Genomic DNA, 11,721 nt, shown 5'->3' with positions numbered 1-11,721 from the left:
CATCCAACCAATTCCTCATCCACCAAACAAGCAACCCATCGAATCCATATCTGACTGATTCAAAGAGAAGGATGTTGGGGGGGACCGTGTCAAAGGCCTTACAGAAGTCCAGACAGATGACATCAGTAGCTCTTCCCTTGCCCACTATTTGGTCACTCCATCACAGAAGGCCACTAAGTTGGTCAGGCAGGACTTGCCCCTCAAATCTCCTGCCTGTCCTCCACATGCCTTAGCATAGCTTCTAGGAGGATCTGTTCCATGATCTTCCCAGGCACAGAGGTGAGGCTGATGGGTTGGTAGTTCCCAGGGTCGTCCCTGCTACTTTTTTAAAAAATAGGTGCAATGTTTCCCTTTTGCTGAAGACACAACCTCATTCAAAATGCAATTTTTCTCTTGTAATATCCGCTGTCCCTATTAGTGACTGTGCTGGACACTCTCTAGTCAGTGAAAAAGGTGCTGGAAATGGAAGCACATTGCTTTTCAGCTCTAAGAGTCTTATGTCACGCTCTCTGTAAAGTCTATGATTTTTCTGTTGATCTAAGGGATGCTATTCTATAACCATCATTTATTTGTGCTCATACTTGACATGGGTGAGTAGGCTTCTTTTTTGAGATATTACCCTGGAAAAGAAAAAGGATCTCATCTAAAGAGTCTTCACAAACTTCCCTAAGCTTGCAGAAGAACTGTGCTGCAACAGATACCATAGAAAATCAGTTTGTTAAAACGTAGATAAAACGCGAGAGGATCCAGAAATATTTGACACAAAATAGCCCAGAAGTGTTGGAAAGAAAGCACTGGGTAAGAGGATGGTAGAATAATTTGTTTCAGAGTGCTGAATCTACTCGTCAGGGACAAAAATCGCCTCGTTTGCTGTAATTCAGATGAAGCCTGAAAGTCATTATAGATTCTCTCGAAGAAATATATAGAGTATAGAATATTTTTGCTCAAAAAACAGTAACTGACACATAGCATGATCCTCTGAAAAACTGACTCTCAGTCACCAAGAAAGATGACTGAAATTAAATTCGAGGCAAAAACAAAGACTGCCATTTGGTCCATCCTCCCACCAGTTACTTGGATCATCATGGAAACAGTATTTTGGATTAAACCAATACAACAACAGTACAAGGTAACCCTTGTAGAGGGTTAGAGCTCCCCCACGGAGATTTAGGGTTTCATTACCAGAATCACGGGGGAAAGATGACCTAACATACCATCCAGAGACAGAAGTGCTGTGCTCTTAGTTCCAAGAACCCCAGGTGTCAGGTTTTACACATTTACAAGCTTGCATGGCACAGCTGCTGCTCTTACACCTAAAAACAATGCATAGGAGCGGAAAGCTTATTTTATCCCAGGTCTGCTGTAACTGTGAAATCTCATAGATACTTTAGATACAGCTTTGTTTGTAGCACACCACGTTCTAATTATTTTACAGTCAAAAATGTGTTCTTCAGATTATGATGATAGAGGTGGTACTTGTTTGTTATTTCATACAGAAACACAGCATTGTTATACCAGGGAAGAAAAATAGTAATTTTACTGAGCTCAGTCACTTAGTATGTTAAAAAAAAAAAAAAACACCAACGCTTCAGGATTAACTCAGTTCTGCTTACAATGAACTGGAGATTATCTCAACAGATTTTAATGAGAAATTGCCTATTAGCAGTAGAGAAATAATACATTTTCAAATTCAAAAATGCTTTTCAAATGTCTTATGAGAGTTTCTCTTACAGGTATTCAAAAAAGGAGGTCTGCATTATCCAAGACTGGACTTCCGGTTGATTATGCATATGAAAAAAATTCAGGGATTCCTAAAGAAATAACATTTTAGCTCTAAAATCAGTCCACATTAAAAAAAAAAAAGTTTTGTTAAAGAAAAACAACACAACCAAGTTGACCAACTATTTGACCATGTCTCAGATTTGCCTAGGAAGAAGTCACCGGTGTTAAGATGCATGCATTAAGCATCCAGTGCTTACATATCTTAACTGTATTTTTATTGAAGAGCCGAGTGCTAGAAACAGATTTTGCTGAGAAGTGACTTTTTTCAATATTGTATGTCACAACCTTTCTGCTAAAGATTTCGGTGAAACTTTATCACATTTCTGTATCCTTTTATTAACCCTCCTTACATACAGTAATGTAAGTGGCAAACACAGAAATAAGAGCTGTCACGGACCAAAGGCCGCATTAAAGGCATTTGGGAACTTTCTCAGTCTCTCGCTACAACGCTCACATTGCAAATCAGTTGGGATTGATTTTTTTTATGGTTTCTATGAACCTCAGGTTCCTGTTCTTCTGCTAGTAAACACATGATGTATACATATGTACATATACACTTCACTGCTTAATTTCTGGTGACAGTTAAACTGTCTCATCCTAAGATTTCAAACTGTTTGCTGAGGCACAATGCCTGCAGTTTCATCTTTTCGGAACACAAGGTTTATATTCACAAGCACCCTCCCAGTAGCATGCAGATTACAGAGTTGCATGTAAGCACGTACACTTTAAGCTCAGTGTACACACAAATAACTTTGAGAGGTTGCTATTAGTTTTTGTAGACGAAACCTAAGCAGACAATGGGTGGCCATTAAGTATTTTATAGGCTTAGTAATTTATGCTCTATGGATCCTCAATCCTGATTCAAGTATGAGCATTACTTTACCTTGAAAGTCTTTTTCTTGAGTATATCTACATTTATATATGCCGCACCAGTGTTGTATGATGTTCAGGCACTGTTTTGCTGCTTGGTGCATACCAGAAGTTGTACTTACAGCTCAAACGGAGCTTGCACAAAGTTCATGACTATGCTGGATGACAGCTCCTCACTCAGAAACATTCACGTGTTCAGGACAGCAGCTGACTTCAGTGACAATTCTTTTTACTTCGCACCACACGGTTACCACAGCAAAGACTGAACTTTACCTTCCTCTGCACGCAAAAAAGAACTGTTTACAAATTCCAAACAATTATCTGCACAGATTTGCCTGCAAAACCACCAGAACTGGTGATTGTGTACAAACGAAGGCAATGCACCAAGAATGCAAGCTTGAGTTTCTACAGCTGAAATAGTATTTTTACTTATTTTAACTAGGAAGAAAAAAGAAAAAAGAAACCTAAGATGCGGTTTTACACAGTAACACTTCAGAATAAAATGCGGAAAAATACTTCTTACAGGGCATGGGAAGTCAACCCTGCCAACTACTGTTAGCTTTTCGCTACTGCTCATGTAAGTTAAGAATGCATTAAGAATGCTGAAAGCATTCCTTTTTTTCCATTACAAATGTATTTTTGTATGTGTTTAGCATATTTCAATTCATACTAGTAATCACTAGTCAGATTTAAAAATAAGTAATTTTAAAATGTGTATTTTAATAATGATTATTCATGACTATTTATCACTCTGAACTATTAATTACCAAATACATTTGCTGGATGTAAGCCTTTTGTATTTCAATAAAATATAATAAAACTATTTACTTGAAAATATCACAGGGAATTGAACTGGTATTTCATTTCACACTAAAACACATCCCATTATCTTAAACCTGATCTAAAGCTACAGCTGGAAATGAAGGCCATAAGGAAAGTGAAACAAAACTCTATCTCCTAGATATCAAAATCTGAATTACTTCAATCTTCTTAAATAAAAAAAAAATAATTTGATTAAACTCTGATATGGCCCTTATGGCAAGAAAGTTTTATAACACTATTAAGAAAAAAAAAACCAAACAAGAAAAAAATGAAAAACACAAAAGCAACACCACACCTCCACCCCAAACATAAATCTTTTCCCGCAGCACATAAACTCAAAGCGTAAGTGGTTTTACTAATCACCAATCATCATGATGTAAAACAACAAAGATGTAAACGGTACACAGCACAGCAAATGATAAATACGTTGGAAGTGACAGCAATAAAGGTTAAAAAATTAGTCATGAAAGTAAAAAGATACTTTTTTTATATATATGATATAAAAATACTGAGATATTTTCTATATATCAAAATATTTTATATGTATCAAAATACTGAGAAATGAGGTACGAGACTTAAAGATCACAAAATCAGAATTTTTTAACATTGAAATATTATTTTATAGGAACACTTACCTTAGAAGTAAAGGCAAAATCTTTACTAGAGTATCTTAAAGCACCATAAACATCTGATAGAAAAGCATTAGGCAGTTCCAGCACAGAAATCCTTTTATCGTTCTCATAACATAATCTACCCTTACTTAGTATGCTTTAAATCTTTAAAGACAAAATGGCAAGAGAGATACAACTGAGATTTCAACATGGAATGTATTTATTTTTTTTTTTAATTTTCAGTACAGTATTAGGAGGTCATTTAAATACTTTAAATAAAGATTTTTTGAGAAAAACCCAAAGGATTCAACTAGGGAAAGCAAAACAACCTTATCAGTGGATGAAAGACAAGTAGTAATGACCTTGTGATCTTCAAAGTAGCATCCTCTAGAAAATTCATATTCCCGGATCACCTAGTCGGGAATGCAGCCTAGCGTGGTGACTCTCTTCCTCTCCTTTGGTTGCTGGAGTGTTTCAGGCAGAAGATCTCAACTATAATGGAGAACTTCACTGAGAGGCAGGAGGATTTTTTTAGATATTTTTTTTTTTAAAATCAAACACACAGAGCCAAGCCAACATGTTTACCTCATCATTTTGCTTTAAAAAAAAACAAATTAAGTTTTTCTCCATAACCATATATCAGAAGGAAATTAGGGAATAATACAATCCGACAGCTCACCCCCCCTCCCACACCCCTTTCTTTTTTCCTCTCCAAATCAACCAACTGTATAATTATGTGACACGGTAGATGGAACAACAGAAACAATCGTTAAGCAGCGGAATATTGCCTCACATTAGGAAAAATAATTTGAAATTAATTGAAAATTAATTTCATTGCACAAAAAGATCAGTAAAACTAAAAGCACATGTTGCTTTTGGTGCAGGGAAATGAAAAAAGAGCCTGCTACTGTGTAAACTAGAACACCCTGGTTTTTGGAATGCATCTTCTGCTTGCCTCAGGCATCCTGCCAGTGCAATGCCGAGAGGTGGGAACACCTCATTTGAGAACATCCAGCCCCCAGTTCCTCTTCCGCTATTTCAAAGTCAATTTTTAATTTCCTGATAGCTCATCTCTGTTAGTCATTTAGTTAACAAAAACTCCCCATTCTGAGAAAGGAATTTTCTTTCTGATGCCAGTCAAGGAAATCCTGGCATAACCAGGGAACAGATGGGAAAAATTCTGCTCAGATTTTTATTTAAGTTCCCCACAAGTATGTTTACACACATATATACTAAAACATTTAAGTATATATATGTGAATATACATAGATACGCTTAAATATTGACATGCTTTGCTTACCATGTTCAGTCTCATAAGATCCTTTTTTCATACATATATGAAAACTGAATATATATGAATCTATATAAGTATGAGACTGAATGTGTTAAGTCAAGAGGTTAAATCCAGATAGTAATAAATACAGGGTAGGGCATGATGGCCCTATCAGTTCAGTGATTTTTCTTCCTTGTACAGCACAAATGATCACAGCTTCTTGCCGTGCTAAGTTTCTGCAGACTGGAAGTTCTGAAACTTTAGTTCCAATTCATAACACATTAAACCAGTAATTTCAATCTCAATTTCACAAGCAGCACCTTTAAACTCAGGCAGCACTGTACAGGTTTGTACACAATGTGCTAGCCAGCAGTCCGATGCACTTCTTTCCCTTTCCAGCCAAAAATTACTGCTCCAGTGAACAATTTGTTTGGGTAAAATGAAAACACTTTCTAGTTTGCAATCACATGACCAAAAAGTAGTGTGGGGACGCAGTGGATGCCGAGATTCGCTGATGTAGCGGATTCATGCGGAGTTAACGTGTTACTGTAATACATGTGGAGATAGTCGAGTAAGGAGCGCATTTGTAACAGCAAGCAGACTCTGGCATGCAGCACAATCTAAGGCCAGCGAGCATGTATGTATCATGAGTTTCCTCTGTGCTACAGAACTGCACCTCTTTAAAGTTACTAATTAAATATATTCATGCCTTTAAAAACTAATATTTCCAAGAGGTTTCAAACTCAGCAAACAGTGAGGAAATTATTCTATAGTGTAAGCAGACTTTGTCAATTCATAGAGCAAGACTTCATTTTTAAATCAGGTTGCATAAGTAACTGGACATCAAGCTACTGATATTTCAAATTCCTATCGGAGACATAATAAATAATCAAGTTTAATTTGTTGAAGTAATGGCCCAGCATGGTGAAATAATGTTCACATAAGTGAACAAGATGTGTCTTAGAACTGTATGAAATTAATAATTCCCACCCACAAAAACTCCCAAAACAAACTGCTTAATAAGGGAACTGTTACAAGCTATGAAACTTGACAGGGGAGATTAAGATAAAGCTCAGTGTCAGAAACACTACGATATTCCAGTATACTGAAAATTGCAGCTATTTCATCAGCACATAGCATTAAGATGATGCACTGTGTTACTGGACCAAATATTTTTATACAACCTAACAAAAGGTACAGACCTCGTGCATCTCGTTACAATTAAAATAAACGGGATGTCTGAGGTTCAGGTCTCAATATACAGTGAAGTTACACTGCCACCAAAAAGCTGAACGTATTTCCCTTATGCTATCCTTAATCTTTTATGCTGCCAGACGTCAGTCTTGGATGATTTTGCATTATGTATTGAATTGTTTATCCACTACCTGGATAAACGAACTGCCCAAGAATTCCTAAGGGAAATTTGGTCAGAAAAATGAAAGCCTGAAGCGCATTTGTACTTCAAGAGAAAAAAAGAAAAAGAAACTAAGAAAGAAGTGGTATAAGCCCTAATGAGCAGTACATTCTTTGAGTACCTCCAATATCACACACTACTGACATATATGAATGCTCTTCTCAGAATGTACAGAAAACCATTTCTCTTAAACCAAGACAGAGAATGCATTAAATAGGAATTTATGAGTATCAAGTTTAGGAGGATTTCCCATCAGTTTCTGAAAAAGTCAGTAAATAGAGACACAAACCAGTTTTCAAATCAGGACGTAAAATGTCTCAGATTATACAAAAGTATACTCCAACTTCTCCGGAACAGAAGTCAAAGCTAAGGCCTCGCAATTCCAGTTATTAGAAACAGCATATCCTCTTTACTAGGCCACCACTTGAAGCCAACTATTCAGTGTTTTAAAGAGGGGATTTTATAAAAAGGTGGTTGCAATGCAGTTCTTTGTAATATTTACCCACACATAGACAGATTGCTTAAAAGTGTTACAAGCCATGACAGAAACTGTTAAAGAAAATGCAACAAACTACACTGACTGAAATTTCCTCAATGTCCTCATACCTAGTGAAGTTCACTACACAAATTAAACGTCATAAAGTACAAATTAACAAACCACATGATTAATAAAATCTGTTCACTTTATATTAAACATCTCTAATATGATTACGGAATGTTTACGTCCTCTGTTGCACAGAGGAACTCTTCCCTTTGTATCACGGGCAAGGGTTCTCAGCTCGAACGCTACTGTGCAAAATTTATTTCAGCAGGTTCTGCAGCATAGCTGTAGCGTACGTGGGACGAGCTTGTCTGCTTTCAATTGCATTTTGAAGATACTGGATACCTCCACAGCGCTCCCAAATTTCTTCAAACTGTCTCGGCAAAATTTCAGCACCTCGTTTTCGAGTTAAGCCAGTCTCTTCAAGGTTAAGCTCACACATATCCATATCATCCTTACCTGAAATAGTAAATGGAAAGAGAAAAAACTTTGTAAAGCTTTTGCATCATTCAAAGGTCCCATTAACAAAGATCTAATCTTTGCTAATTAGATCTCCTCTCTCAAGCTCTGGTTTATTATAGAATTCAGAGCTTACGGGGAAATCAGTCCTCAGACACAGGGGTTGGTTGTTTGGGGTTTTCTTCTTCGCTACACACAGAGCAGAAAAGCTGTATTGGAATAAACTAGCATCAGATGCTGCAACTGACAAAACTCTGCTTAAAAAGCTAGCAAAAAGGAACAAAGGAAAAAAGCCAAAAAGATCCACTTCTTGACATACTCTCCTGAAATCCACTACGGGATGACAACCACATCTGTTCTACACGTACTTTCAGCTTTACACAGTTTTACAGTGAACTGCTGTTGTTATTTAATTTGTTCAAATGCAGCAAAGCAACTAAGAACTCAACAATTTTGATTGAGTAGCCAGTTATTCTTAACCTGTCAGCCTTCCACGCTAAACAAACGATGTTTACCAAATGGGACTGACATAGGGAATGCAATGCAACGATGAGTGTAGCTCACTCACTAGATTTTAATCTTATTTTTAGTAGGCGATCCATAGAATGTGGTATTCATGACAACAATGCTACTTTAGCGATGGGCTTTCACATTGAACAGGCAACGGTTGATATAAGGAATTCTATTGACAATAATTAGCAGAAAACCAAGGAACTTTTGTTGCTAGTAAAACATCACTCTGAAGCTAAAACAAATTGGTTAAATACAAACACTCAAAACACAAAATTAAACAGCATTTCTCCAGTGTTTTCTCCCCCTTTCATTATCCTCCAGAAAGGGAGGATACATTTCATTACCAGATAAATCTCTACCTTGGCCACATTTAGTTTTTATTTTAAATGTTTAAGATTAAAAAGCTATTCTCCCATACTAGACAGCATAAATATGGTAAAACCATCAGTTTGCTATTAGCACCATACTATGGAAAGACAATATATCATACACACAAATTCACAGAGTCACAGAATTGTTAAGGTTGGAAAAGACCTTTAAGATCATCAAGTCCAACCATCAACCCAATACCACCAAGCCCACTAAACCATGGCCCAAAGTGACATGTCCACACATTTTTTTGAACACTTCCAGTCATGGTGACTCCACCACCTCCCTGGGCAGCCTGTTCCAATGCTTGACCACTCTCTCCGTAAAAAAATTTTTCCTAACATCTAGTCTAAACCTCCCCTGGCACAACTTGAGGCCATTTCCTCTCGTTCTATCACTAGTTACTTACGTTCTATTACTAGTTACTAGTTCTATCACTAGGGAGAAGAGACCAACACCCTCGTCGCCACAACCCCCTTTCAGGTAGTTGTAGAGAGCGATAAGGTCTCCCCTCAGCCTCCTCTTCTCCAGACTAAACAACCCCAGGTCCCTCAGCTGCTACTCATAAGACTTGTGCTCCAGACCCCTCACCAGCTTCGTTGCCCATCTCTGGACACGCTCCAGCACCTCAACATCCTTCTTGTAGTGAGGGGCCCAAAACTGAACACAGGATTCGAGGTGCAGCCTCACCAGTGCCGAGTCCAGGGGCACAATCACTTCCCTACTCCTGCTGGCCACACTATTCCTGATACAGACCAGGACGCTGTCAGCCTTCTTGGCCATCTGGGCAGGTGGCCAACAACAAAAATTGTTTTGATACAAACTGCTGTAATTTTTCAAAGCTAGCTAAAAGCCAATACAATGATAAGTAGAACTTTCCCAGATAAGCTGTGATGTTTTATCTTCATGCTGTCTCCAGCACAGTGAATAATCTGAAGACACTACATAATAAAACCATTTGCATTTGGATTCACACTCTGTCTATGATTTCCCAGATTAAAGTACATGTACGAGTAAAACACGTGACCAGCTACGTCTCCAAATGATATTCCATAACATTTGACTACCATCCACAGCAGTCCCAAATCTTTAATTTCTGCCCAGATAAGAACTGCTAATGAAAAAAAGAGGATAGGACTTGGGAAACTTGTCTCATCACCCTCTTTTTCTGAAGTTAGTTATGAACTCTGAATCTTTTCAACATTTGAATTTTGCTTTCAATACCAACCCGCTACAAGGAGAATGGGTGCCTTGTCAGGATGAAGTTCCATTTGTCGAGCAATCCATGGCCCATCAAAATGCGCGTACCACCAACCCTTCTTCTTGTTCTGGGGATCTTTGTATTGGTCCGCGGGACGGATGAAGGGAATGCGGAAGTAACGCTGTTGTCTGTTTATTTCAATCTCTCGTTGTCTGGTTGGTAGCTGGGTTGTTGGGTTCTGTTGAGCTATCATACAAAAAACCCCAAAAAAGCAAGCAAACACAAAATAGAAAACAAGAAAGCCATATTATGACTTGCTTGATTGATCAGCAAAGTAAAAAAAAAAAAAAAACCACAACAAAACCCAAAACAAAACAAAAAAACCCACAACAACAAAAACAAACAAAAAAAAACCCAAAACCAAACCAAACGCCAAAACACCTGAGACATTCTCTCTGAATACAAGGTCATCTGAAGTCCCATCAAACCTAAAAAATATTCCCATCTCATATAACGTGTATTCTTTTAAAAACCACAGCTACAACACTGGTGAGGAAAGGCTCGTGTTAACTATTGTATCTATATGTTGCTCTACAGGTTGCTCAATGGCATCATGTATGTTTAGACAAAACAAAGTGAGTAAAATAACGCATCCTGCTTTAAATCAATATTTAAGGTAAAACTTCCCATATGAAGTTCCCAGAAAAACTTCCCCATCTTCTCACCAACCAGAAACACTAATCAGTAACTGCTCTAGTTCAGTCCATCTCTTTGTAAAACAGGGCCACAGTGCAAAGAAGCATTTCTAGTTACAAAAATACAAAGCACCACTTGAAGATTTTTGACAGTCAACATAGAAGCATGTGTCATATGTTAGAAGTGACTAATCTGTTAATAGAAACGTGGACAACAAATACTGCATATTACAAAGCTGCCACCAAACATAGCTTCCTGCCTAGACTTCCGTGTACTAAGACTCCATCATTGGAGCTACTCTCTGGCTGCTTTCTTTTTTAAAGAAGTTCTTTATTTCAAACCATTAAGATCAACAGACCGAACTTCTAGAGGAGACAGAGTTCTATGACATCTTTTAAAGCTTCGTATATAGTTTTGATAAACATTTCCCATGTGCATTTTTGGACTCCCTCAGAGTCCCGCACACGTCACACTTCTGAGAGAAACTTTTGAATAAAAGCAAATACTCTATGTTAACTCATCAATTGATTGACCTTCTTAATGTTATGTATACACCATTGGAATCAGTTTGACACAGTAAGTGCTCTTCCAAGCAAGATCATTTCCTATAATGACTGCCTCCTGCAAAAGTTTGTTACTGATCTTGTTTTAGTGGTTTACAACAGCACTGTTACAAATAACCTGTTTAAGAAATTCTGAATGTGAATCTATGCCATCTCTACAAAAAAAAAAAGCAGTGTTAACAGTCCCATGTTTCACTATAAAGGGAATAATTAAAAGTTAATTCCTTTTTTGTCCATTGTCTATTAAGCATCCAAACTAATTTTTGAGCTAAAATTTAGTAACATGAAAAATGACAATCACTTCTAACAATGTATTTTTACAGTTACGAACAAGACTAATAGACTAGCAAGTGCACCTTGAAATTTCTTCTACTTAGATTCCAGTAAAAGCAGTTTTTCTAAATGTGAAGAGCAGAATCATAAAAAAATATATGCCCTATACAAATCACCCCCCAATTTTTTTCCATGTCTACATAAACAAGGAGAAGAAAAACAAGACAGATTTTAATACATGAATGCTACTTTTATACACCAACTCTGATAAAGCATGTATTTTACAGCAAGACACAGTTTATAGGAAATGAATTCTATTTTCTGCAAATTGTCT

At 37.2% G+C, this 11,721-nt stretch overlaps 1 protein-coding gene across 1 annotated transcript in view; it reads right to left on the bottom strand.

Moving 5' to 3' along the window:
- Positions 1-7,433: 7,433 nt before the first annotated feature.
- MYO6 (myosin VI) overlaps positions 7,434-11,721 on the bottom strand; it is a gene marked incomplete at its 5' end in the record, with an annotated part of 46,924 nt that continues 42,636 nt past the window's right edge. Inside the window, 2 exons of the mRNA XM_010290271.1 lie at positions 7,434-7,772; positions 9,883-10,101. Of these exons, the coding sequence (XP_010288573.1) occupies positions 7,573-7,772; positions 9,883-10,101 (419 nt within the window). The remainder of the gene's footprint in view (positions 7,773-9,882; positions 10,102-11,721) is intronic.

Source organism: Phaethon lepturus, unplaced genomic scaffold, assembly GCF_000687285.1.
Source record: "Phaethon lepturus isolate BGI_N335 unplaced genomic scaffold, ASM68728v1 scaffold14110, whole genome shotgun sequence".
Lineage (NCBI taxonomy): Eukaryota > Metazoa > Chordata > Aves > Phaethontiformes > Phaethontidae > Phaethon > Phaethon lepturus.
The sequence above is the reverse complement of the archived record's forward strand: the minus strand, read 5'-3'. Positions and strand labels throughout refer to the sequence as shown.